At 37.6% G+C, this 27,552-nt stretch overlaps 1 protein-coding gene across 2 annotated transcripts in view; it reads right to left on the reverse strand.

Moving 5' to 3' along the window:
• Positions 1–27,552, reverse strand: part of LOC114933099 (ankyrin repeat and sterile alpha motif domain-containing protein 1B) — a 46,527-nt gene that overhangs the window by 17,470 nt on the left and 1,505 nt on the right. The window contains exons 2-11 of one of the 2 annotated variants that reach the window (XM_029305560.2): positions 20,242–20,322; positions 19,926–20,082; positions 19,541–19,686; positions 19,288–19,410; positions 16,286–16,512; positions 15,629–15,836; positions 13,588–13,800; positions 12,950–13,223; positions 12,052–12,738; positions 8,788–8,962 (exon numbers count right to left, since the gene is read on the reverse strand). In XM_029305560.2, the coding sequence (XP_029161393.1) occupies positions 8,788–8,962; positions 12,052–12,738; positions 12,950–13,223; positions 13,588–13,800; positions 15,629–15,836; positions 16,286–16,512; positions 19,288–19,410; positions 19,541–19,686; positions 19,926–20,082; positions 20,242–20,322 (2,291 nt within the window). The remainder of the gene's footprint in view (positions 1–8,787; positions 8,963–12,051; positions 12,739–12,949; positions 13,224–13,587; positions 13,801–15,628; positions 15,837–16,285; positions 16,513–19,287; positions 19,411–19,540; positions 19,687–19,925; positions 20,083–20,241; positions 20,323–27,552) is intronic. The other variant, XM_029305561.2, reaches the window with a different exon arrangement.

Below are 27,552 nucleotides of genomic sequence, written 5' to 3' on the forward strand. Positions count from 1 at the left end.
GATGCCAATAAGACAATACTGTTATGTAAATATTAAACAGCATAATGTGACTATTATATATACTTTTATAAATAAGGAACCCAGTTTTAAAACTACATATATTCTACTCATTGTAATGAACTGTCTGATATCTTAACAAGTACAAACTAAAAAAAACTTTGCTTCCGGTGATAAACTGATTTTAAATTTTTCTCTTCGATTAGACTTTCGTGATGCAATCGCCGAGGATGTACTATACTATTATAACATCAAGCAACGTAACGAGCAACAAGTATCGCGCTTCTTGCTAGGCACGTCAGGAACTTTGGACACATAGTGTTCTGCGGAGTGCACGCGGCATGACAGAGCGGACACGCATACAAATTCACGTGGCTCGGATATACACATACACAGGAAGTACATACCCAGACACAGACACAAGAGTCCACCACTGTCCCCCTATTTCAGACGCTGCTTGATGTCCATTCCTCGTCCCTCAACGTGGTCTTTCTCTTTCGTATCAAATAAACCTCAACACACGCGTGTCCCTTTCTCTTTAAAGCACATACGCCCCTCGGAGAATCCTCTCGCTTTGACCAACCGACGAACGAACGATCATCCAGCGAGCAGGCTTCCTGACGGTACGGCTTCGCGTTGCACGATCCACCTGTCCGATCGATCAGCGCGACACTGAGGAAACGATCCGGCTGTTCGATCGCTCGCGATCACGATCGTCTCCCGCCACCGTCTTTCACGAGCACGTGAGCACCGCGCCGCTTTTGAAACGGCGACGAATTCCAAACAAGTTTCGGGATTCCGACTAAAACTTCGTCGTCTGGAAATTCACGACAACGAACGTGCTCCGAAGTTAATCACCCGACCGGTCGTTGGCGGTATCTTCCGCCTCGAAACGCGCGTTAGAGACTTCGCTGTTTCAGTTCGCTGTTCTCTTCAACTCGTATTTGGTGCACGCGATAAAGTGCGCAAACTCTGCTCCGGATTGATGCCTTGGATCGTAAACGTCAACAGGTATATAGCTTAATTCACTAGAAATCGACTGCGATCAGGTCGACTGACCTGCTCAAGGCCATCTAATGGTCGTCGACCGGCTTGCTCAGCGCATGGGAATCCATCGTGCCGATGATGTCAAAGTGTAAAATCGTCGAGTCTTTCCACGCGGCACTGTTATATATATGGTACACCGTTTGGAACCGCACGCACTTTTGGACTTGCTAGCGACACTTTGTGTCGATTATAGTAAATCGGTCAAGCGATGTGTATGCGTTGGACTTCTCGGTGTGTCACGAGTCTGGTTAACGAGACGACTAATTCGAACGTGTTAAATCCACGAGGAGGAGGTGGTCGTGATGGTAGCGGTAGTGGTGGCAGCGTAAAAGGCGGCGGGAAAGGAGACGAGGACCGGACCTCGGTCCTCCGCCACCCGCACATACACTCCCGTCTGACAATAATATACTCGGGAGAGAAAGCGCGCAGAGGAGGAACCCGTGAGGAGAAAAAAAGAAGGAGAACCAAACCAAGAGCGGGACCGTAATGTTCGTGTTGGTGCAACGGCCCAGCGCGTTGGCAACATGGAAAGATGACCTCAGAGATGGGACTATCATTCTCTGGGACTCCGAGCCAAAACGCGACATTCGCCGCACTTGTTAGTGGTGGGGTAAGGACCTCTTCGACCTTGCCTCCCTACCACCAGAACTCGATCATTCATCTGGTGCCTTTATTATGGATGCAGACACGCAGCGCGAATTTGCCGGAAATATTTATTTTCATGCAGATGTATTCCGATGGTATTCCAAGAGAATACTAAACTCAGAAAATTATTTTTATTCATTGTAAATTAGTTTATCAAAGTGTTTTACAGTTAGTCGATCCAAAGAATTTACCATATTATTTTATCTCTGACTTTTTAACTGCATTATTGTTTTTTTGTGATAATAATTTCACAATTCCCCGATATGATAATTGAATATAATAATCAATTTTTTCTGATCATTTTATACAGTGTAAACGTATTCGGAGAGAAATACGCGATAGTTCTGTCAAATTCACAGATTAAAAAAAAAGAAATCTCTTTTCGAAATAATGAAACTAACTGCACGACTATTGCGATTTGAAGCGCCGGAAACAGGGACTCTTACAGGGATTTCCATCGACTATCGACATTTGATGGACATGACCTGCCTTGCTGAAATATGTTCACGATGCGGACGTGACATGTCGAAACGGACCTGATTGTATTCGTATAGTTAATAGTAACCGTGTATTTTTTTAAATGGCCGAAATAGTTTACAGCAATTAATTTGAGTAAAAAAAATAATATTTTAGTAATTATTAAATATAAGCTTTTGTTTTTACGTATGACTTGATATATTAATGAGCACATGACAACTCAGATTCCTTCACGTTTTCACGAACAAATCATTTGTCAGCTAAATATTTTTAGATGAAATATCCGCAAAAGGTGAACATTGTATGCAAATCAAAGATTTTTATTCATATTTCAACTAAATTTGTTCTATATTAGTGATATTTAGTAAATCACAAATTTCATTAAGCATACTAATTATAAACTTTAGCGAAAAAAAATCAAGATAAATCAGCAATAAATACTGATATATTAGATACATGTACTTTTATAAACAACAAAGATCTATCAAGTTTTAATTAAATCTAATTATTGTTGTAATAGAATAGAAAATACAGTTGAGATTTAGATACAATAAAGCAGTTATGTATATCCCCATATATTCGCGCATTTAATAATTTTAATGCATTTAATTATTTTATATGTATCATCATGTCAATGTCTCCTATGACTAAGTTTCATGTTATTTGAAATTGAAATATGCGTATTAATATATTCTTATTAAATATTTAATGTCAGAGAGTTTATAATATAATAATATGAAGATGTATTTTGAATATAATATTAAGGCATTTTCAAATTGTCATACAATAAATCATTGTCTACCGTAAGCGATTGTTGGTGCCGAGCAGTCAACAAGTTCATTAATCCTTTTTCTAGGAGACTTCTTAGAGGTCATGACTAATACAGCATGAAACACTACAGCATGACTAAAGTGCTGCGTATTATGTATAGACGCGAAAAACTCGCTCTTTTCCCACCGTAATTAAGAGAGTCGCGGACTTAAATTCTCATCTTCTGAATAACTTCAATCACACGTATTAATCTGAAAAGAGAGATACACAAACGTTGATAATTATCGCGCCCTAAATTTTCCCTTTACATAATGAATCGTATACATACACATACATATATACACACATGTAAACTTTTCAAAATCACGACACTTATCAGAAAATCATACACGAGCGACGGGAAATTTTACGTAACGGAGAAGCTAATTACCGATTGGCAAATCGCAGATTAAGGCCGCAAGATAACTTTTCGGTGTCCCACTTATGTACTTGCTGATGACTACACCGCGAAATGCTTACCACTGCAATTACGAGTATATTCACTTGGTACAGCCGGATTAATCGTGAGTTCTTAGCGCGACGAGAGATCGCTTCGAACCGAAACGTTACCGCCAAAAGAGCGAAGCGACTTGATATCGCGTGAGTCACATCCCACGATCCACACATTCCTGCGTGATGTCATAATGTGGCTCACACGCACACATTGCAGCGGTCAAGCGCTGCTGCCGAGAAATAAACCAAGCGAAGTATTTTTTCCTGGATACGAGTCACCGTTATTACTAAACGCGCGATATGGTTGACACGTTAACGATAGCAGCAGAACAAACACAGAAACATTGACCTTGTTTGTGACATCTATCAAAAATGACTTTATTAGCATCGAAGATTGTTGTGATAATCATTAAGATTTTTAAAGAAACACTGCTTTTTCTATTAGAAGCATATTTTCTGTTAAATCGTTAAAACTTTAAATGCACTGAAAATATGAGATATGTTATAAAAATATATTCTTTTATTTTCAAATTATTTTTTTCTTAGATTTATTTTTTTTAATGTTTTATAATGTTTAATAAAATATTTTTAAAAAATATATATATGTATATACAGCTCTCAAAATATTATTATTTGTTGCAATATAATATCGATTAATCGTGATTTAAATTAGGTGATGCAAGTTTTAATATAACTATTACGGGATAATCATCGGTTCAATGAACGAGACATTCATTGTCGAATGGAAAGCGTCACTAATGGCAAAATACGCAACATCCATCATTTATAAAATTGCCAATGACGAGTGAACGTAACTAATGAAGTATGACCTTTTGTAGCGTCCGGTAGAAAGTGATTTGTTGCATACATGTAGCTTATTATGTCAACATAATTTTTCACAGGTAAAAAAATTTGACCCTAATAGCTATCGTTTCTTCACGTGGCGACGAGAAGCGGGACAGACATTGAACGTTATCGAATGTATCGCGCTATCACATGGCAAACAGGGTCACAAACGGAAAGTCGGTTATTCTTGAACAATGGTGGCTTATTTTCGCAGCGCTAAATCCATAATCGCGCAAAAGGACTCTATCATTTCGCGCATGAAGTTTATTGTTTTTCCTGATCCAACGACAAAGGCAAACCACATAGTATACTTTCCGTTACGATCGTAAACGGAGCACAATGAAAAAATTAACTAGCTGTCTAAAAGTCTATTTCTGTTTTGTCTAGTTCTGTTATTTTCTCACTGTAAAATAAATAACAATGATTTTACATTAATCTTCACTTATACGAAACCGATGATACATAGTTTTATTTTCTGATATACTTGAAATCGTTCAACTTTCATTATTTTTGCTTACTGTTATTTGTTATGCTGACAAAAAGCATACACTGAATATATTTTTATTGTAAAATAAATGATTACACATAACATCTTATTAATTGCAAAAAGAAACATTATGAAAAATATTTTTGTTTGATAAGCCACGAAAATAATTTTAATTTAAAAAAGAAAAGTAGAAAAATTTAGAACAATTCAAATGATTAATATTAAATTCATTTCTCCTGGCGTTTTAAACTACCACATGTAAAATGATTATATATGTATATATCGACGTAATATGTATCTTGCGAGTTAACATCGTTGGAAACGCATGGTCAGCTTGTATTCACTTGTAATGCGTACCCTACCGGATGTCATGTCGTCGGCTTAGGTAAGCAATGTATTAACTATCCATTTTCCAGCCATCAGTCACGCAATTCGTGTTGTAATGCTGCTTCTAAATATATTTTTTAATAGAGCTATAACCTACGGCAATTGAGTCACTTGATAGAATTTTGATAAGAACCAAGTTCGACTTTATCAAGTCGTGTTGATAATGTATCAAAAAATGTATTTGATACGTTATCATTTATCTAAACGTCATAGAAGATGCATTATATCAATAAAAAGTTATTTTAAAAAAATTGATATAATTTTATAAAATAAAATTCATATATATAAACTCTACAATTTGTTATAAAATAAGTGTAATAAACAACATATATCATTTATGGACTCACCTTTCTTCAATTTTGACTTATCTTTATTAAAATATATACTATACTTTTATTTTTTGCGTACTCTCATGTCTCGCTAACTGTCTTATGTAATGTATAAGACTATTACGCAACTGATCACTAAAAATCACATTAAATATTCAAAAATAAAATATGCATCTACAGAAGTTAAACAATGAAATCGCAAAACATGCACATATAAAGTATATACGAACGCGATTCTTTGCGTAATGTGACATTTCCTTTGTCAAACATAATTAATAAACGTCGTTATTTCTACCTCTTATATACATAATCTGAAAACGTCATTGCATTATATAATTGAAAATTGATCAAAAGTGACAGTTCAAATATCAAATATTATAAGTGCTAGAAATTCAAATATCAAATTCAAATATCATAGTGCTAGGAACTTACCATAAAAATTGTAATATAAAAATGTGGAGTTCTTATACATATTAATTATTTTACACATATTACATTTATACATATATACCCAAAAATTACAAACGTAATTTCTTGTAATAAAAATAATGATAAATTTATTATTTGAGAGAATAATTTTTTAAGCTATCTTCTTATTGGGAATGAAAATTTATCCTGCTCGAAAATCTTGAAATATAAAAAAAGAGTTAAGTATTATAAATTATATTCTTCCAATTATTCCATCATTTTATATATCATTTTACATATATATCAAAATAAAAATAATAATAAATAAAAAACCAATAAGTATTTGCAAAAACTGCTACAATATCATTAAGAACTTAAAAGTTTTTTGCGAAAGCTCAGAGGAGAGACAAGCGACAAAATGACTCAAGACATCGCATACAATAGCAGCATAACGTTTATTAGCACATCAAAGATATTATAATGCACTATAATTTCTTAAATTTACAATGTAAATATATTTCCCGCATATTTATATAATTTTTATATGTATATGTATAGACAGACGTTAAACCTTATTAATGTATTTAGACGAAGCATTTTGACGCAAAATAAAATATTAATCGCAAAATAAGATATTCTATTATCAGACATCAAATTTAATGCGTCATACGACAATCCTATTTTATTTTAGCTTCTTCTAAATATATTTTCGAATTAGAAGATCACAAAACTGATCACAATAAGTTTAATTTGTGTGCGTATGTGTTAACTGTGCAATTAATAACTGCACAGTTATTCACGTTTAAAGTGAATAAATACATGTTTGTATCATATATGCTGCAATTAATTAATTTATGTACAATAAAAATAAAAATCATGTATGCAAATATTATTTTATATATTAATATATATTAATATTTGTATAGTATTATAAGTTACTTTTAAAGTGGAAGAGAAATATAATATTCATTTTTAGCAATGTGTTACAGCGAGCATTTTTGAATATATTGTATTTGAATCTTGTATATATGTATAATATTAGAAAGAAGATATATATAAACACGCATATATATATATATATATATATATATATGAGTATGTATATCAGTTATTTATTTCTAAGAGACCATGAAATAATATACGAACTTTGTTATGTAATATTAACATTTCTGTGGAATTATCAAATATCTTATCATTTTATTTGTGACGACGATTCTAAAAAAAACTGGCTATGATATATTTACTGATTATGATACTTACAGTTATGTCAAAAAAGTAACGATCGAAATCTAAGTCGTCTTCTATACACTTTTGCAAGAAGATAAAATGAAGATATGTATATAATATTGCCGATATGTAGGTACATCACAAAAAATGGCATTTGCAACAAAAAATAATATACTAATCTAAAAGGAACTATTTATTCTCTAATAATAAAACAAATGGAAAATTCCTAATACTTCTAACATTTCTACACGACGAACGCGAAGCTAACACTCTGTTTCCGGAATTTTTACAAATTGTCGTTCGCTACGAAGGACTCTGCTTAATCCATTAGATTAGCCAGGAATAACCATCGATAACCGAGAGCACCGAATTTTTTTTTAACCCGAATAACGAACTCAGATCGTTAGCTTTTTTTTGTGCAACGATTGTGCTTTCACAGCACGTCTTTCGCTTTGCGTCGGCAAAGATTGAAATCCAGATTCGACAGATTTGTATTACAAATTTATCTTACCATAGGAAGACTGCAACCATTTTGAAGAATAGATGCACAGATCGACTAATATTTTAAATTAATATCACTTAAATTCAAAGAAAGATAATGAAAGTTTTAATAAAAATAGAATTGCTTTCGAATTGTTACACGACCAATAAGATTTAATCTTGTTCCTGACACTAAAATCTATCCAGTTTGATCAAACCAAAGATTTACCTCGCGCATATATGAAATGTTTTTTTTTCTTTTAGGGAGAAATTCATTCTGTGTAATTTATTTATTCTTTTGGAAATAAAACACACGGAAAGTTTTTTTAGGTGCATATTGCAAAAGGGCGAGTGTATAATAAAATGTTTTTTGAAAGGATAATAAAAATATAAATATTTTTTGTGTTGATTAAATATCATAGGGACACAGGCATGCGAATAATTCTGATACATATGTATGTCATAGTTTGCATATGATATGCAAAGTCTCTTATGAAAAGTCTTCTTATTATTCAATTTTTCTGATAATGTAAGACAGTTTTATATATAGTTTCAGATAATTCAGCTATAGATATACTAAGCAATAGAATAAATTTTAAATGCAAGCATTATGTATACAATGCTCTAATAATCTCTTAGACATATATTATATATTATCACGCAGAAAGACCAGCTGCTTATTTTATATTTTATTAGGCGGATAAAAATAAGGCCTGCATAAATACGTTATAATATTTCAGAATCTTTCATGTAACGATAAAATCTCTCTCATAAAGATGCTACCCTGCTTTCACACGGACTTCATAAATATATATTAATATCAATAACAATGAGTCAAGACGAAAACAACTTAATATGTATATATATGTAAATGATTGCAAAATATATATCAACATCACGAATTTTTTAAATATCACTATACATATGTATATGTACAATTCGCCTCATAGTTTTCCGCTGTTTTGACCGCAACAATACGATACGAATGAGTGACACATCGTATATCGTATATTTAAACGAGAGAGGTCGAGAAACTTGCTCTAGAGTGCGTGACCCCGGAAACGTCCCAATCGTCGCACTAGCGGTTTTTGAGGCAGACGATAAAAAGACAGAAACGTAACACAACGGTTATGCATGTACACGTGGGCAGAAAGAAGCGTCATGCGGTGCAGCCAAGCGTGCGTTGCTGTTTACCTGCGAACGGCACGTCACCGAAGTATTCCTCGACATTGTCCGTGGACATGCTCTTGTCGGACAGAGATACGCTGGATAGCGAACCGCTTGACGCGTCCAGTGATCCAGCGGTGGGAAACTGCAGCAGATCCTCATCTGTTTCCGTCTCCATGTCGCGAGATCTTCGCTTGTACACCTATTTGTGACAAATCAGCGCCATTTGAGAAAGAAGCGCGCGACTCCTCGCCTAAAAAAATGTTCGCGCAGTATTTCGCGTAAATAAATAAATACTGCGAGAAATGGTATTTCAACGCTCCTCGATTTCCGAGCGTCGAATATCTGCCGTCTATCATGTCGTGCTGATCATGTTGTTGGATTTATGACAGTTGCGTTTTACAATTTGCCCGCGACCGCTATTACTCTGCGCGTATCACCGTTATCGCGAAATTGTCAACATTCGTATTTTATATACGGATATTTACAGTCGATATAAAAATTCCCCACCTCCCTCCCCCATGAGTTGCGTCGCGCCGCGTTAGCAAAGCGCACGAAAAATGAAGCCAATCCTATCGCGATGAAAATTTATTGAAACGAAACGTCCGCGCGCGCAGGCACGCGAGAAATATGCCATGTAAATCGGAGGGAAAATAAATACGCGTGGTCAACCTAAAGCATATTTATTTATTCGAATAAAAATCTATACCTTTTGACATTAATTCTTTCGATTCTGCTGACGGCGAGTTATAAATGACAAATATAATACGATTTTTTCCAGCACTCTGGAATTTTATGATCCGCAGAGAATTGTTGCTGCAACTGTTGATGCAACTACAGATGCATCGGAATTATTTTATATGCAAAAAATAATTTTTATTATAAAAAAAAAGATGAAAGATTGTGTACATGTGTATGTGTGTATGTGTGTGAATAGCCTCAATACTGAAACAATTAAAGTCACAATTCGATTCAGTCGATACAGATCGCTCATACATACATACGCGTATGTATTTTTATAATGTTGTGATATTAATAGCAAAAGCTCTGTAATCAAAACGGTCAACGTAACGCCTCTTATATTTAATAGCAAACGCGTATAAACCACCGAGAATTGCGTTACGCCGCTCAAAGAGATTTCGCGTTTTGATTTACTAAGTGTAAACTGCGAGACGGCAACCCGCTATTTCATCGCGCCGTTCTAGAAAGGCTCTAACGCAATTAAAATTTGATGTCAGAGGCTCGACAGACGCTCGCGGTATCATCTGTAAAATGCCGAGAGCGTCTCGAGGAGACAGCCGGAAACCGTCGCTACAAATTCGCGAATTTCTCTCTCCTCTATGGCAACGGAGAACGAGCGTTCGTGAGGCGAAGTCAGACAGGCATAGAAGCCGAGGGCTTCATTATTCAAAGGGTGTCGGCATCTTGCATTCTGCCGCTCTACTGGATTCGCGGAAGTTGACGGGTGAGAAGCAACCATCCGTAGACGGATGGTTCTCCCGTCTCTTCGTCCTTCCTCACGTTCTTCGATAGATTCACGGAGACCTATGCTGTCTTCGGATGCCGTTCGATCCCCGTCATCGAATCATATCAACCGCTCGAGGAATTGAGAATATGCTACTCGAATATATCGCGAGATTCGACAAATGATGTAGCGGGATATATATATATATATATATATATATATGTGTGTGTGTGTGTGTGTGTGTGTGTGTGTATGTATATAGTGGCTTGCTTAAATCAAGCGATATAGTTAATTCTGAGTTCTCCGAATTTCTTTTCAATTTTCTGCATATACATGTTATATACTTAATACCGCTAAATCGACTTACAATTTTAAAATGAATTTAAATTTAGAAACAGAAAATACACGCGTATAAAATCATCCTTAACAAATACAAAGAATTTACGATCATCAAATACTAGAAAAAATGTATGAAGCGTGCCGTAAAAAAATATATACATGTCTACAAAATAAATGATCCGCATGATGAAGAGATCGATCACTTCTCAAACAAGTAATGTTATACGGTAGCACAGGAGCTCACCGTCTTTGCCGCGTTCGCTCCTTTCGCGGACTCCTTTCCGGATATATTCACTGTGAGATATTTCGTCAAGCGTGTATACCCGACTGAAAGACACGGATTGCGAATGCATATAGGGAACGGCAGAGAGAAGCCGCGATGGATGGCGGAGAGATATCGTGGAAAGGAGAGAAAGAGAGAGAGAGAGGAGAGAGAGAGAGAGAAGCAGGAGTGTGTTGGAAGCTGTGCGGTGTGCTATGGATATCCATTTGCTGTGGATGGGAACTGAACGTAGTCGGTCTCACAGCAGAACGATCATAGAGCGACGCGCAAACGGTAGCAAACGAGCGAGACAGGCCGAAGGCGATGGAAGCGAGGCAGATCGACTCCTTGTAAATCGCATCACAGATCAAACACAGCTTGTATATTAAACGTAACCTGGTAAGACGCCATGTTGACTGCTTATCTACTGTCCAAGACACCGGGTCAAGTGAGAGCGTTAATGACGTTCCTTAGCAAGAGCGCGCATATATTGCCGAGTACTTGTGCCACGACGAGCGACTTAAAGGACAGCTGTTCCAACTGTTCGACGAATATTTTCAAGATTTACATATATCCGCGGCTTCTCCTGGCTAAACCATCGAGTGTAATTCGGAATCTCCTGCAATCTGACGCACACCGGTGGAACTATATCTTGGTATTCCTGACATATGAAACGGATATACATATAAACGTCTCCTGCCGTACTTCCAAGGAGCAGCCGAGGATGCAAAATTGAACGCCGACGTTGCACGCTTCGCCGAGTACCGCGCGACAAATCGCAGAAACGCTTCCATTTGCCTGTCGTTTGAAACGAACTGCGGAATTCTCGCGGGAAATTGAGAATCTTGCTCATACACCCTCACCCGAGTTAATGCAAGGATTGGAAACGATATATTAGTTGCTTAAAAATCGTCGATTTATAACTCGTCAACCTATGATTTTCCTGAGACAACTTTATTATATGGAAATTACAATTTTTTCGAAGAATCCTTCTGTAGAGATCCTCTATATTAGAAAAATAGCAAAATCTTTCTTTGCAAAAAGCACGGATGAAATTCGAAAATTATATATGTTACTTCACGGAAGATTGTAATAAGATGTAGCAGCGATTATGCGCTGCTAATAACATGTCATTAATTATCCCCTATCTTTCTTGCGTCGTACGTGCGCCAACCTGCCGACCTTGCGTGGAATAATAATGAGTAATAGGATAATTAGTATTTACCTGGCTGAGTGGACGAATGCGCTCATGAATAGACTTTTCCGCTTGCATAGCGGACGGTGGTGGATGATCGGGAGTTGGTGGTTGAACGTAATGCGTGGGACTGGTCGGTAGCATCATTTGCACGCGTTTGAGACGTTTGTCGGTGGCTTCGCGATTCTCCGGCACGGACTGTCCGTCCATGATTTCGCGCTTCTCGTCGAGGAGACTTTCCTGGGAAGACTTCAGGGTGAGAAAGGCATTCGACACGAACGTTTGTTCCTGAATAGCTGCGTCGCCGTCACTGCAGGGTGACTTGTCGGTGCACGGGCTGCTCTCTGGTTCGTAACTCTCGTAGGCGTGTCTGCGTAATTTTCTTCGCGGATTCAACATCTTGATCGGTCGATTTTCGTAGATAGACGTTATGGCCACTGGCTCCACGTTGGGATCACGTTTCTCATCGGCATTTCCGACCAGCCGTGATTTCATTTCTACGTACTGGTCCACGCTTCGAGTGACATGTCGCAATTGCTCGCGTCGTTTTTGCAACTGCTCGAGATCGATGTGACTACGCGCCCCGCTGCGCGCTAGGAATAAGTATTCGTAATTACTCGGACCCACCGAACTGTCAGCGGATAAAGACATTTGTGTCTGCAGATGCGTCGGGGACACCGAAAGATTTCGCCTCGGTGGTTTCTTGGGCGGTGTCGGCTGCGAAAAAAAAGCGAACACATTTCTTCGCGGTCTCGCGAATTTGTATCGTTCGAATATTGGAAGACAATTTATTTGTTTTCAAAATTAAAAGAATACACACAAGAATATTTTTTTTATCATCTTCACCGAATGCGTATATGTATGTATATGTCCTGTCATAAATCTTTCTGCGTAATGTTAATTTAATAAATTACTAAGAAATTCTTACCGAGACTTTACTGTTGGAAGCAGGACTGTGTAGCGAACTGGACAGAGGTGCCATTGGCAAGTAAATCCCAGCAGCGCTGGAATCGTTGGGCAAACAACGACGATCCCGTGGGCTCGGTCCGCCAACGCTCGAGGATGACGACACGCTCAATTGGTCGGATTCTCTGCCCCCGTATCCCATGGGCAATGTCAAGGACAGGTCCTCCGACACGAAACTACCCTCCATTGTGCCGCGTGGCACGGGTGGAGTTTGGTACAATCCGTTATCGGAGCCCCTGTGCAACCAAAAGTCGGGATCTCAATGGAACCGAACTCTTATTATTGATCGATGATAAATCGACTCAGCGAATCGAGATCGTCGGAGTCGATTAATCAGTAAAAAATAGAAAGGTCTCACGCGTTTTCGCTGTTCTATTTTGTATGCGCTAACAATATATCTCAAAATTCAATTTGTTTGAAGTATGGAGTATTTACAAAAATTTTGAACAATATTAAATACGCGTGAATACTTTCCAACAATTCTACGTACGATACATGCATGTCAACTACTACTAAACTACGACATAACTTCAATATTACGAATATATTATGTTGGTTTCTAATGCAATTATAAGGTGCATAACGTTTGTATGTCTTTACCGTGTAGTGTCGAGTGATAATGTTGTTCGTTTGGTAGTGTTTTGTGGTATATCTTCAGGGGTTTGGTCGGAACTTTCGAGAGTATTTATAGAGTTGAGAGTGTCGGATAAGGACATAAAGACGCTGTCGAAGACGGAACTGAGGTCGGAATCCTCTGTCTGCTGGAGGACCCTCTGTACTTCGTTCATTAGTTCCTCGTTCTGCTCATCTTCACTGAAACGCGCATCCCGTCATCGATTACCAACAATCAATCGCACATCCAAAGCCAAGCAACATAATTCCCGTATATCAATCAAGCCGGAGTATTTAATTATGCAGCGCTAACATAAGGTTTAATTAATGTTTAGAAACAGCCGTATTATATATCGCACTCACGATCGCAATGTTAATTTATTTAATATTAAAAATTATACCATTTGCAAATAATGAAGTTATTCTCTAGATTAAAATATGCAAAAGTAAAGAGCATATATCCTATACAAAGATATAAATGTAAATTACATAGAAAAAAATTGCTTTCACTGACAAAATACGATTCATTTAAAGACATTCCCGAGCAAGTGTTGATTTTTAATGAGGCCACGTCGACGAAGATGGAACGCGGCGCGAACAACACGAGGAAAAGGAGCTGGTGGCCCTCGGAGACCGCGTGCTCGCAGCACGAAAAAGAGAGAACGATGGTTATTAGTTTTATGCTGAGATGGGCTAACATTTACATTGTTTAACGTGATGGATTCATTTCGAAGCGGCCAAACTGGGGCTACCAACGTCAAACATTGATGGTGGAAGTGCGGAACATCAACGGCAGCTCCCACGTTCTCTCGTCCTCTTTCTCTCCCTTCATCATCTACCCACACACACACACACACACACACACACACATATATACATATATATTGTATATTATATATATATATATATCGCATATCTCTGTTTCTCTTTCGTTTCTCGTTCGCTCTTTCTCTCTAAAGATCATATCCCTCTATCGCCCTATACGTCTTCGTCTTTCTCTTTCTCGCACGCTGTTCCGAACCAACCAGTCGGGCTTAGCAGCTAGAACGGTAGCGTTGGCACAGAGTACCAATGGGGTGATGCAACGGGGGTGACCTAGGGGCGAACGAGGCGGTCGGACCCACCATCTCGCCTGCCTACATCAGGAAAATTAAACCAAGCCAAGCGGTGCTTAACGCGCTGGGGCTACATGCGGCCGTGCCACCTCCTCCAACCTCTTCCTCCACCTTCGCGTTTCACTCCCGACGCCACCCCACACCCGGGTTCCCTTTTCGGTCCGAGAACCTCCACCTCCAACCTTCTCTACTTTCTACGGATAAGAGCGGCCACGGTAGCAACAGCGCCAGCACCAGCCGTCATCATCCCGGTGCTTGGCCGGTACTCACTCATTCACTCCGCGCTCCGTCCGCGTCTCTACGCTTTTGTTTGTCCAACATCTCCTATATTAAAGCACAGCCGCGGCCGCTATGCGCGCGTAGAGTCTTTTTGCAAAATATTACGAATCCCGTGCTTACCCAATGTAATACCATCGCGGGGGTTTTATTCCTGAAGAAAAGATTTCTACGAAGATGATCTAAATGACACGGGAATATTTTCTCACTGCACTCGACATGCAAACTTTTAATACGCTCGGGTAATTATACGCGAGAAATGCATATATATATATATATATATATATAATCACACCTAATGCTGTTAAAATTAATATTAATTAATATCTGTAAAAAGGTTCATAGTATTTTACGAAAAAACGCTGTCTTACCGTTTATGTAATATATATAATATACTTGGTGTAATGTTTAATTAATACCGAATTAATATTTTGTGCTAATGTTAACGAACATATACTACATATTCTATGCAAACATATATCATTATCTATCACAGAGTCATGGCATTACAATGGAAAAATAAAATTCGACGCGTAAATATAAAATGATGCTGTATACTAAATGTGAAAAAAATATATATTGCAATGCACACGTACGCACACTACATACACTCAAAATGAATGAATAAAAATACTTACAAAGAAGTACCGGAAACGCGACGATCGTCGTCCCGAGGCTTATGATAAAATTGCCATTGAGTAGGAGATGTCCCTTCCGCCGGGGAAAGATCATCCCCCGGACGAACATTTTCGTAGGGGCTGCCCAATGAATCGCCACCCTGCACTGGAATTGGCGGCAAGTTCTCGCTGTCGGCGTCGCTTTCCACACCGGAAGAAGACCGATGTCCTATTTCAAAGTCGACAAAATCGTATACAATTTTCACTCGTGTAAAAATAAAACTATATAAATACAAAATAGAATTGCAACGCAACGAGTGAAAAGGAGAAAAAACCATAAAATGAAAAATTAAACTACTTTTGTTCAATACATATTTTCAGACAAAAAATATCGCGATCATAATTATTGTATAATGTAAGAGAGAATAATAAAAATTGCAGAGACATGGCATCATTTTATGTTTCGCGCAGAAACAGAGTTCGGGATTAATCGTATCTTCAACTGCGCACGGCATAACGTTATGCAAATAGACGCAAATCTTTATACGTTGGCCAAGAGCGATTTAATTAAATGCGTCGCGGTAATCTAGAAATGTACGTTCCCTCTGCTAATTACATAACTCCTTGTACATCGGTCATGATGCTACGAAAATAAATTGCATGCAAACGCGACCTTACTTTTTATCACCGCCGTGATATCTTGAGTGACGTGCGGCGGAAACTGGCCCAGAAGATCAAGCACCGTGTTCTGTCGAGAATCCCTAATGCCCAAATCCACCCCACGATCTAAAAGCGCCCGTACAACTTCCATCTTGCCGCAGAGCGCGGCTTCGTGCATCGCGGTACCTGCTGACGTTCTCGTATTGACGTCAACTCCAGCGGCAAGAAGGACCTCCACGACCGCTCTGTAATAACATTATACGAACATCTCATTGCACTTACGTTACTTTACGTCTCAAGTAACAAATATGACAGGGCTCATAAAATTCGCTAATATTTTTTACACAAAATTATTCAGAATTACTATATTTATATAAGCTAGGACTGAGTTTTGCTACTATATATGCAAATGACTCTACGTTCTGTTATCTGTAATTTAATATAAAATAAAAAATAGAAATAATCCTTACAAGAATATTAAAAAACAAAATGATAATCCGCTGGCTGCGTAATACTTGAGCTTTACGATAATTCTCGAATGGGACAGGGATTTGATTAAAGGTTTTAAGCGACACATCCAATGATCGAGACATCGAGTTTGAGACTCGAGCTCCTATCAAAACTTTATCAAAAATGCATTTGCCATCAGCATTTAATCGAAAGCTTAAAATGCAGATTTTGTGTATGGCACATTCTCCTTCCATCGAGCTAGATGCACCGACTACGATGACCGCAGCCGTCCGTCGCATATAGGATTGGCGGCTGAAGATCGGATTCGTATGCACCTATGTTGTTATTACCGTAGCATAGGGGTATTTGTATACTGGCTTACCGAGAGCACCGATATTGAATCCGATAATAGACATTACTCCGCGGTCCATCCTCCTCTCTCCCAAAACTGATCCCTCTCTGCCAGAGCAACCCCCCTTTCTCTCCCCCCTTCCCCTCCCGTCCTCCTATTCTAGCCCCATATAGCTACGCTGGTAGATCCACTAAATATCGTGATGCGCGCGTGAAACGCGTGCGTGAGTTCGACCATCGCAATGTACGCATTCCCCATACGTGCGCACATACACAACAGAGATTCTCAAACTTTGTGACATCAAGATCATGTAATATATAAATAACAAATGGTCAGGGAGTTATCCTTTAAATAATCAAGGATATTTATAACGTAAAAGATATAAAAGAAGAATATAAAATGCACTAAAAGTGTAAAAGGTACATAAGAGTATGATTTTTTAAAAATAAACATTCCTTTAACATCATCAAGTATAGATGTACATAACTTCTTCTGTGATTCGTAGATTCCACAGTCAGATTACAGAAGAATATTTGTATCTTTATTAATGCGTTGCAAGTCCTCGTCATCCTTCAGGTGTTTTCTATGGTTGCAGTTTGAGAAACGCTGATCTAGCCCAAATGTTCAAACAGTTCGTGCGTACGCGTTCGCACTCGTATAGGCGCAAACGTCTCGCGCGCCGTTATTTAACCAAAATTCGAGCGATAAAATGTCACGTTCTGCACGCTGTCTCTCTCTTTCTCTCCCTCTCTCTCTCTCTCTCTCTCTCGTGTTTATCCCACACCGGCCACCCTCGACCAATTCTGTTGCATTCTCGCGCCGGCATCGACTGAAAATGCAGCCACCGGACTGTATATCGCGATACGATCGCATTATAAGCGGCAAGCGCCGGTTAAAGCGATTACCGGCTGCGAGGCTGCATAGAAAAACCGGCGTTATACCCGATTACAATGTGACTGCCGTTTCGTGGCGATTCACGATTCGATTCGACCGCCAATCGGACTGTTACCTCCGTTCATCCCCTCGCTATCCGCCACTTTCGTCTCCATAGCGTCGATTATATAAAAAGCTCAGCGGGATTACAGACTAGCATCGCCCTGTTGAACGAGAATGTATCGCATGGCATCAAATGCGAAACGACTAGGTAACGGAGACGTTATACCGCGTGTGTGATACCGAAATAAAATTTGCTACTAACCTAAGGGACTAATGATCTTTCACAATCATCGAAGAATATATAGCGCCGGTTATATATAATCTTCACCATCTGATCACACACGGGTCGACGTAATCGATTATCCGCTTGCTTCTTTGTCACCCTATTACGCGGTTCAATTAATTGAATAATATTACACAAGATATATGATTATGATTATGACATTATTTATCTATATAGAAGCTTCTTCCACTCCAGTTCAATACTTGATGTGTGGCTTATTTTACTTGTAATATATATTTTCTATCTTATATTCGTCATATATGTATGTATTTTGTATAAACCGAGTAGAAACTGAATTTTTTTTCGAGACACAAAAGAATGGTATTTTATCAAAGTCGCGATTATTCGTTGCTACGATCGCGATTAATATAGGTCGATACGTTTCGGCAATGATTAATACGATTCTCGTAATCGGGAGGCGGTCAACAATCCGCACGGATGGACAGAGCGACTGCCGGCGTGATGTGATCGGATGCATTCGCGTGGCTCGAGGAGGGACGAGAGGGCAATCGACGGGACAGTAATATGGGACGTGTAACCAGTAGAGGGTTGGATCGGATCATGCCAGTCGAAGGACGCATATATCGCATATATTCGACGGGATTACGCAACGCGGTGCTCTCTGATTGGCTCTAATGGCTAGCGCTGCAAATGGCTCGACATCGTTATGGTTAGCTCGAACGAGTCCATTGTTGTACTTGAACACAATACACGTTGCGCATTATCCAGTAATTAGTGTGACCATTTCGCGGGAAGAAGTGATTCGCGGTCCTTAGATAAATACAAATGAATACACGAATAATAGCGTTGTCATTGCTAACTATGGTCATCATATAGACTATCAAAAAAAGTGAAAATAACGCATTGTTTGAAAGAGATTATTTCATAGAAAAATTACACTTCCCTCGAATAAACAATTAGAAGTGAATCTTAACGAAACTTTTTTGGTGATTATATAATAAAAATTATTCTCATGTACATTCGTCAGTGAACTCTTACCTGTGACCATTGCGTGAAGCTAAATGCAAAGGTGTATGCGGGAAGATCAAAGATGAGGAAGAATTACGAAGTGATTCGATTAATTCGGGGTGCGTTCGCACGAGTAACTCCACAGTTTCCAATCTGTAAGAAACGCCACGATTATATTACGATTACATGCTTATTAAATTTTGATATTATATCGATAGTCAAATACAAATACTGTAAATATAACAATATCTGAAGAGCTGATATAGTCATATGCGCAATTTACCTGCCATATTGTGCAGCCAGGTCAAGCGCAGATTCTCCGCGGCTGTTACGGATACTAGGGTCGCATCCGTACTGCAACAGCTGTGCCACCACTTCCGTGTGCCCATACTGTGCGGCACAATGTAGTGCGGTTTCATTATCCTTTGTCTGTAACCAAAGTATTTAAAAATAATTTTTTTAGATACACAATACCTATTGATTTTCGTGATATCTCATTGAAATTAAATTGTATTCAAATTACAATATAGATTTGTAACGTGCATAAATAATTTCTTATGATTAATGAAAAATATATCGAAACTTTTTTTTCTTTCTTGAAATACATTCTGTCAAAATCAATACACGTGCTTATAATATCACAAAAGTTTCGTAAGATCAATACTAACCGCAAGATTCACTTTCGGTACTGACGGACCTTGGCTGAGAATTAATCGTACAATTTCCGCGTCACCCGCCCAAGCTGCCAAATGAAGCGGCGAGGAACCCTTAGCGTCAACGACATTGGTGGAAGCCTCATATTGGAGCAATAATCTGACCACGTCTCTGTAAATACCAATTTTAAAAAAACATTAGATTAAATAATAGATCGATTTAAAAATTTGACAAATAAGAGCATCTCTCAAAATTTTAATTATATTATAATATAGGTATATAAAAATATTACAATATATTTTTTTGCGAAAAGTATTCAAGATACTGTACCTGTGTCCATTCAAAGCTGCATGATGAAGAGCTGAGTATCCACTGGCATCTTGCACATTAGCTCCTGGTCCTCGACGTAAACTGTAAATGGAGATATTGCTCAATCGTACAATAGAAAAATCGTACAATAGAAAATTAACTAAAACTCTTGCTAATTATTATACATATAATTGTCGTAATTGATAAATCGCAATGGATAACTTGAATAACTTTGCAATGTATCTAAATTAGAAATGAGTATATAAATTCGAAAAAAAAATTTATAAAATATATTTTTATGCGAGGATTCACGAACTAGAAAATCAATCTTGTTTGCAACTTAAAAGGTTTTGACGCCTCGACATCGAATTAATCGTAATCCTTAATTTTGCTCCTAATATCCGTGATTTGAAGGAAGTGCGTGACTTCCGGCACATCATATACAGGCTCATAGGACCGAAAAATCTCGATATCGGCGAGTCGTAGACGGTTAGATGGTGCAATGTGCGCCGAGAACAGGCACGCTAATGAAGCTTCTTACGTCCAACACATGTTCTCATTACGCGCCTTTGTTGCGTTCGCGCGGAGATAAATGTCGCGCCCCCGCAAACACCGTGTAAACGACGGCTCCCTCGGGAAAAGCGGAAGAGACGCGTTATATAGCGCACGCTCCTCTACAGCGACTTATGACTCCCGCCCTCGTCGCCTTCCTGCTTCCTTTTATTGAATCGGATATCCAGATATTCCTGCAACGCTTTGCCCATAGAGGAATTTCTCGTTATCCCATCTCTCTCCAAGTGGATTTGATTGGAAGAACGAAAGGTAGAGCGGGGTCGGCAGCTATTCAGCCGCCCTCGAAGCGTTGAGTATCCGCGTTCAAAGGCGCTCGAATTGACTGGATTTCGAGAATATCCAGAAAAAGGGCCGAATAAAGTTTGTATAAAAGTGAATCCCTTTTTTTTTATTTTCACGAAGCGTAAGGATGAGAGAGAATTAACCGTCAAAATGAAAAAAAATTTAACACATAATCGAAAACAATTTTTTTAAAGCTTAAGTACAGTAAGAAATATTGATTATACAAACCAAATAATTAGTAATAATGACCGATTAATAAAAGCTGTAGTTAATAATATTCTCATTTCACAGCAACAGGATTCAGACAATCGTGTCATAATTGCGCTATCGTTAAATTAACATAGTCACCCGACGGTGTTTTAATGTTGCATACGTAATAGATTACTGCCACTACATAATTCATCCGCTTAATCATCCACGTCTTGGTATTTTCTTGATTCTACAAATATATATATATATATAAAGAATTAAACTCTAATATTATGAATGTTTAAAAAATAATAGAGTTAAAGATTATTTACAAGAAGAATGTATGAAACTTTAATTAAGCAATATCGTAACACATATATAGCCTTTGAGAAAAAAAACATAATTAATAATCTCCGCATACGTATAATCGATTATTTTTGTGTGTATCATCGCATCGAAATATATCTTAATGAGAAATGTTATAAGCAGCAGTAATATTGATCTTAGGTGACTAATAAATGTCATAGCTCAAGCACACGAGAGTACGATATTTGCACAGCTCTTCTATAACTTCGATATGAAGAGTGAAGCGCAAAAAAAAAAATATATATATATATACGGATATATGTTGCACCCTCAATCTATCGTTCAGAAAGCAAACCATTGAATATCAGAAACGGTAAATGAATTTTTTTTATCGAGACTCTAACATATAATAAATGTTACATTTGTGTACAACATGCGTATACGACAAAATATATATGTATATTCAAACATTCTACAACGCTTTGATATGCAAGGCAACTGATCAAACGTGATCATGCAGAGCGATCGATTTAATTGATAATTAAATTCAAAACGCAATCTATAATCAAATCACCGATTCCTATCACCGTTCATATTAGTTCCAAGCGATCTAAATCGCTAGAATCCGCTATCGACCGCAAACTCGTATATATGTGAGGGAATGTAGAGACTTTTCCCTCGTCAAGGGAGCGTATACACACATTTCAATCCCACACGCCCATGTGACGTCGCCGTCAAAGCATCGCGCTCAGTTTACAAAACAATTACGTAAGCGGGAGATTTTTTTTCCACCATGAGCGGTACATCAAAGCGCTTCGTCATTAACTAACGTCATCATTAACCCCTCAATGATACTCCGCACTTTAAATCGCTGACTTTCCGTAGACGGCACACGACGATCGACGTATAGGCTCTCCCTTTCGGCTTCTCAAGAAACTCTTGTGCCATTGTAATGGAGATCAAAGAAAATTGTATCATACAAGAGCGACATTACAAGTCTGCCAAAACGGGCGCGCTCGACTCAAAGAAAACTCGCGTGGCATGAATAAAAATAACGAGCATCGCTGACATCAAGAGAAGTATGCGTGTGATTTGTTTTCGAGCGTCTCTTATAGAGTGCATTTTTAATGATCGGTTTATCAACGATTAATTCTTTCTCTATTGCTAAATTTTTTTCTTTTTTTTTTTTTTTTTGACAGTATAATTTATAAGTTTCAAGTCTCTCTCTCTCTCCACAATTTTTTTTCTTTATTAGCGCTTTATATCCCTATATTTCTCTTTCTCTCTCGATATCATCGAGCCGAGACGGGTATTTGTTTTCCGCGCCCTAACAACAACAAGGGTGGCGCACAATTCTTAAAGCTATACACGCTATATACCATCATGCGTATACGTTTCCGTATGTATACACGCGCGAAATGCACATACACGAACTATATCGGAATGACCAAGAAGCACTCGCGTGCCCGACCCTGGTTAGTGAAGAACATTTGACTCTCTTTTTCTACCCTCTCCTCCCTACTTCTTCCCCATGTCGCCCTTTCGCTTTTCGTCCGCCCCATTCATCGAGTTCATCCGCTCTCCCAAGTTCCTTAATTAAACCCTGAAGATTGTCTGCAAAAAGGACATCGCTGGTGCCCCGTCTCTGAACATTACGAATGAAACGACGAAGGGACAGATATATAGAGAGGGAAGAGGATAATCATTGGTGGAAAGACCGTCTGTCGGACACCGTATAATGGTAATTTCTTGTTGGTCTTAATCAAGAAGTTGCGCGATCGAAATGAATATCGTGGGTCAACTTTTAGTACTGTTTATATATATAAAAACTATATACGTGTAAATATAAACACACGTATATATAATTTAATATGTGTATTTGTAATCGTTTCAAGCCATTGTTTTTGTCCAACATGAAAAAAAACAATAAATATGCTTATATGATGCTTATATGAATAGGATATTTATATGGTATCGATGAACAACAGCTTTAATATGTTAATAGTATGAATAAAAAGTATGAAAAATTTTGCAAATATTTAAATAAATAATTGTAAATATATTTATAAAATACTCTCTTATAAAACTTTTATTTACACGAATACTGTAAACAAAAAATTTTTAATTTAAATTCCATAAACTTGTGCTGTAATATAAAGTGTAATATTGTTTCAGAAATAATGAGAAACCTATTTCATGAATCTTAATATTCCCATCGCAATTGCTACTGTATATTGTTTTAGAAAGAATAAAAACAGTATATTTATGTACATTACAATGAACAATGCAATTCGATAACGAACACGTTTGCGTACAAACATAATACATTAATGAATTTTCATAAATATCTTAAGAAAGACAAAGACAAATATAAAACGCGGATAAACGAACTTCTATACAGCTCTTTTCGATGCCGTGTGTGTGAGTATTTAGCGTGAACGCACCCTTCTGCCGGAGGCAAAGCATAGAGGAAAACTAGGCTGAGAGAGAGAGAGAGAGAGAGAGAGAGAGAGACGAAGAGAAAGAGAAAGCGATGACGATAGGAGGAAGAGACAGAGATGGAAAAGGAACGGAGAGGGAACGAGAGCGCGAGAGGGAAGCTGCGAGGGTGTATACGTGCGAGGGTGCTAGGGCATCAATCGATAGTTTCCTCCGGCAAAGAAGAGAGGCATGATACGCGCTGACGTAGCCGAACGTCCTTCTTCGAGAACACTTCACGACAGATGCTTTAAAAAAAAGAGACTAAGCATTTGCATTTAATGCAGTTATACAGAGAGTGCTTTGAAAGCAGTAACAGTAAGTACTCTAGTCTCGAATAAATATGAACTTGATTTCGCTTCAATAAAGAACGGATAAAATATTATAATTCAATAATAAAAATATAACGTTGTTTATCCCGAACAGTGTGCATCATTGTAATATAATTATATTAATTGAAATATTTAATTAAAAAATAAATTAGGCTCATGTAAATTTAAAATCAATTAATTAATAATAGGCCAACTTAACGAGCTAGATTATTTATGTTTTTTTTTTATTAAAAACCATAGATTATATATTAATGAATGTGATCGATTAGAATTTGTCGAATTTTAATCTACGAAATTATATATATAGGTATGTATAATTCACGCTATATGCATATCGATCGTTCTTACGTTCCCTCCGCGAAACGAATTTTTTTCGTGGTCCTTTCTCACTAAGCTATGGTTAAAATTATCACACTGATACAAAGTCAATAGCGTGCAGCGAACAAAGGATAAACACATTCGCGGGCGCTCGTACATGAAAAGTGGTGCGTCCACTTCGCGATTAGCATCACAAAATATTCTTGGCTCCCCCGCCGAAGTGATGGGGAACGGGAACGCTCTCTCAGGGCGGTCGCGTTTTATATTGCTTTTCTGTGATCTCGACGAAGAGAGGGCAAAAAGGCAAGCGCGCGTCGGGCAGTGAAGAGATCGCGGAGCAGCGAGGAGAGATCGCGCGGGAGAACTTGCCGCAGGCTGGCTTTGTAGTTATGAACAAGTTGCGCAGCACCGACGACAGACACGAGAGACAATTCGTTAGAGAAGTGGCGTATTCGTCATGATACATTTAAGAATCACCGAGAGAATTGCTCCTCCTTTTTGCCGGCTTTTAAAAAAAAAGATGTGATGAACTGCAGCAAATCTTTCTTCCTTTTTCTTCAATTTTTATACATATATATAATATTTGAATTAAATATATATATATATATATATATATTTAAAATTTATGATGAAATTTTGTCGCATTTTCCTTAAATTATTAATTTCCTGATAATGGTGATTTAGCAATAAGTAATTTTTTTTGCTTTTAAATATCAGGAAAGCTTAAGACTTTTAAGATTTAATTAAAATGTAATTGACATTCGAAATTTGATTTATTCGCTATTTATTTTCATAATTTGTTCTTTTATTTTAAACCTTTGCATTTATCTTGTTCTAGCAATAAGAGAGGAATATGAGGTCTGTGAAGCTGGCACCCCAAAATGCGAATTTTTACAAAATTAATGTGGTATTCGATTGGCCACAATTTGTCTATATTTGTCTATAGATAATCGTTTTAATCTACCAAAAAAATTAAAAATAAGAAAGAAATTTGGATAAATTTTATCATAAGCACTCCAAGATGCCAGATTTTTAAAAAAATTATATATATATATTTCGATTGCTCATCATTTGTCTACATTTGATCATAAATAATCGTCTTTTATCCATCTTACAAATAAAAATTAAAAATAAACAAAAAGTCAACAATCAATTTCATTATAAACATCCCTAAGTGCGATTATTTAAAAATTATATAAATGGGAGTGCATTTAGGATTACTCATAATGTATTCAAACTTTTTTTTAATTTTTAATTTTTTTGCATGGTAAACAAAAAACGATCATCTATGAACAAATGTAAACAAATTGTGGACAATCGAATGCCATATCAATTTTGTAAAAATTCGCATTTTGGAGTGCCAACTTTACACACACACACACACAGATGAGGTAAGTGTATATTTGTCAATATTCTTTATTTGCATTAATCTTGAGAGGGGACTTATTCCAAAATAATAAACAGGTTCTCTCTCTCTCTCTCTCTCTCATTTTTATTGCCACTTACCTCTTTGCATCGCGCGACGCAATGCGTGAATACACTCGTAGCACGTGCGCACGCACGCATGCACGCACGAGTCTCTCTCAAATTAAAAAAAAAACGAAAAAAGACAAACTGTGAGCTTCTTGCGCCGCCGCCACAGCATGACTTAATTAATGGAAGGGCAAGGAGCGTCGACAAAGTGCGTCTTTGTTGAGAAGTTCGCGGCACTGGGTCAATAAAGAGCGCCGCCAGAATCGACGACGGTGTTTCACTAATTACGCGAGCGTCGCTCGCTCAAAACGACACGATCGGCAATCGTAGTGTAATTAAATGAAGCGAGGACACGACGCGATAATAAATTCATTTGGATTCGCTTTTCAGAGTTCGATCGATTTGTTCTACACGTCTGGTGATTATCAACTATTTATGTGCGATGATACTAATATTAAGGCTTCTTTATATAAATATCATATAAATAAATTTTAAATGATATTCTTTGTAATAATTAATATATATATTATATTTTTCCAGCCCGTCACAATTCTATAAAATTTATTTACGAAAATCAAATACCAGCCTTATGACAGTTTTATAATTGCATGTATAATAATAAAGATAAAAATTTAACATGGAGAGTTAATTTAAAAATGTAATCATATAATGACTTTTATCAGTCGCACAAAATATATTGTATATATTAAAATAAATATCGGTTAATATATATGAAATAACTACTCAAGTTATAAAATTTTCACCATCGATTCAGAACTTAAATTGTATATAATTCTAAAATAATTATACGAACCTGAGATAATATTATGCGGGAAATGGAGCAATATAAATAGTGCTTTAGTATCGCGCAAATTGATGCGAATATCGCATCGCTTGATGGGCGTACGGCAGTGCTTGATAGATGAATGAAGGATTGTTTTATTCTGATTTTGACGATAATGACGACATTGCGTATACACCGGTCGTTAATTTATTTTCGCGCGAAACTTTTTCGTCGGAGCTCGAAGCGCTCGTTCACGTCTATCCGATTATTCGTCGGCGCGTTCTCGTGAATAAACGCGAAATTACGAGGCATTCCCACGGTAATACATGCGCTCGCGAAATCGTTTGCAATTAGCGTTAATTCATTCACGAAGGATTTAATAGTGCCTGCATCGCGTGAAAAAGTAAAACGGAACCCGATCACGGGTCTCTCCGTTCCTTCATAAGCAAGGCCTATCGTGCAGCATATCGGTGACCCTTGAAAATAAATAGCCGTTCGCCAAATAGATCCATCTATCTATCACCGCAAATAGAAAATGGAGCATAAGCGCAGTTGCAGGCAACGCTCGGAGATGCATAGAGGAGTGATGTAATACTA

The sequence above is a fragment of the Nylanderia fulva genome, unplaced genomic scaffold (assembly GCF_048542155.1).
Source record: "Nylanderia fulva isolate GAGA-0341 unplaced genomic scaffold, ASM4854215v1 Scaffold29, whole genome shotgun sequence".
NCBI lineage: Eukaryota > Metazoa > Arthropoda > Insecta > Hymenoptera > Formicidae > Nylanderia > Nylanderia fulva.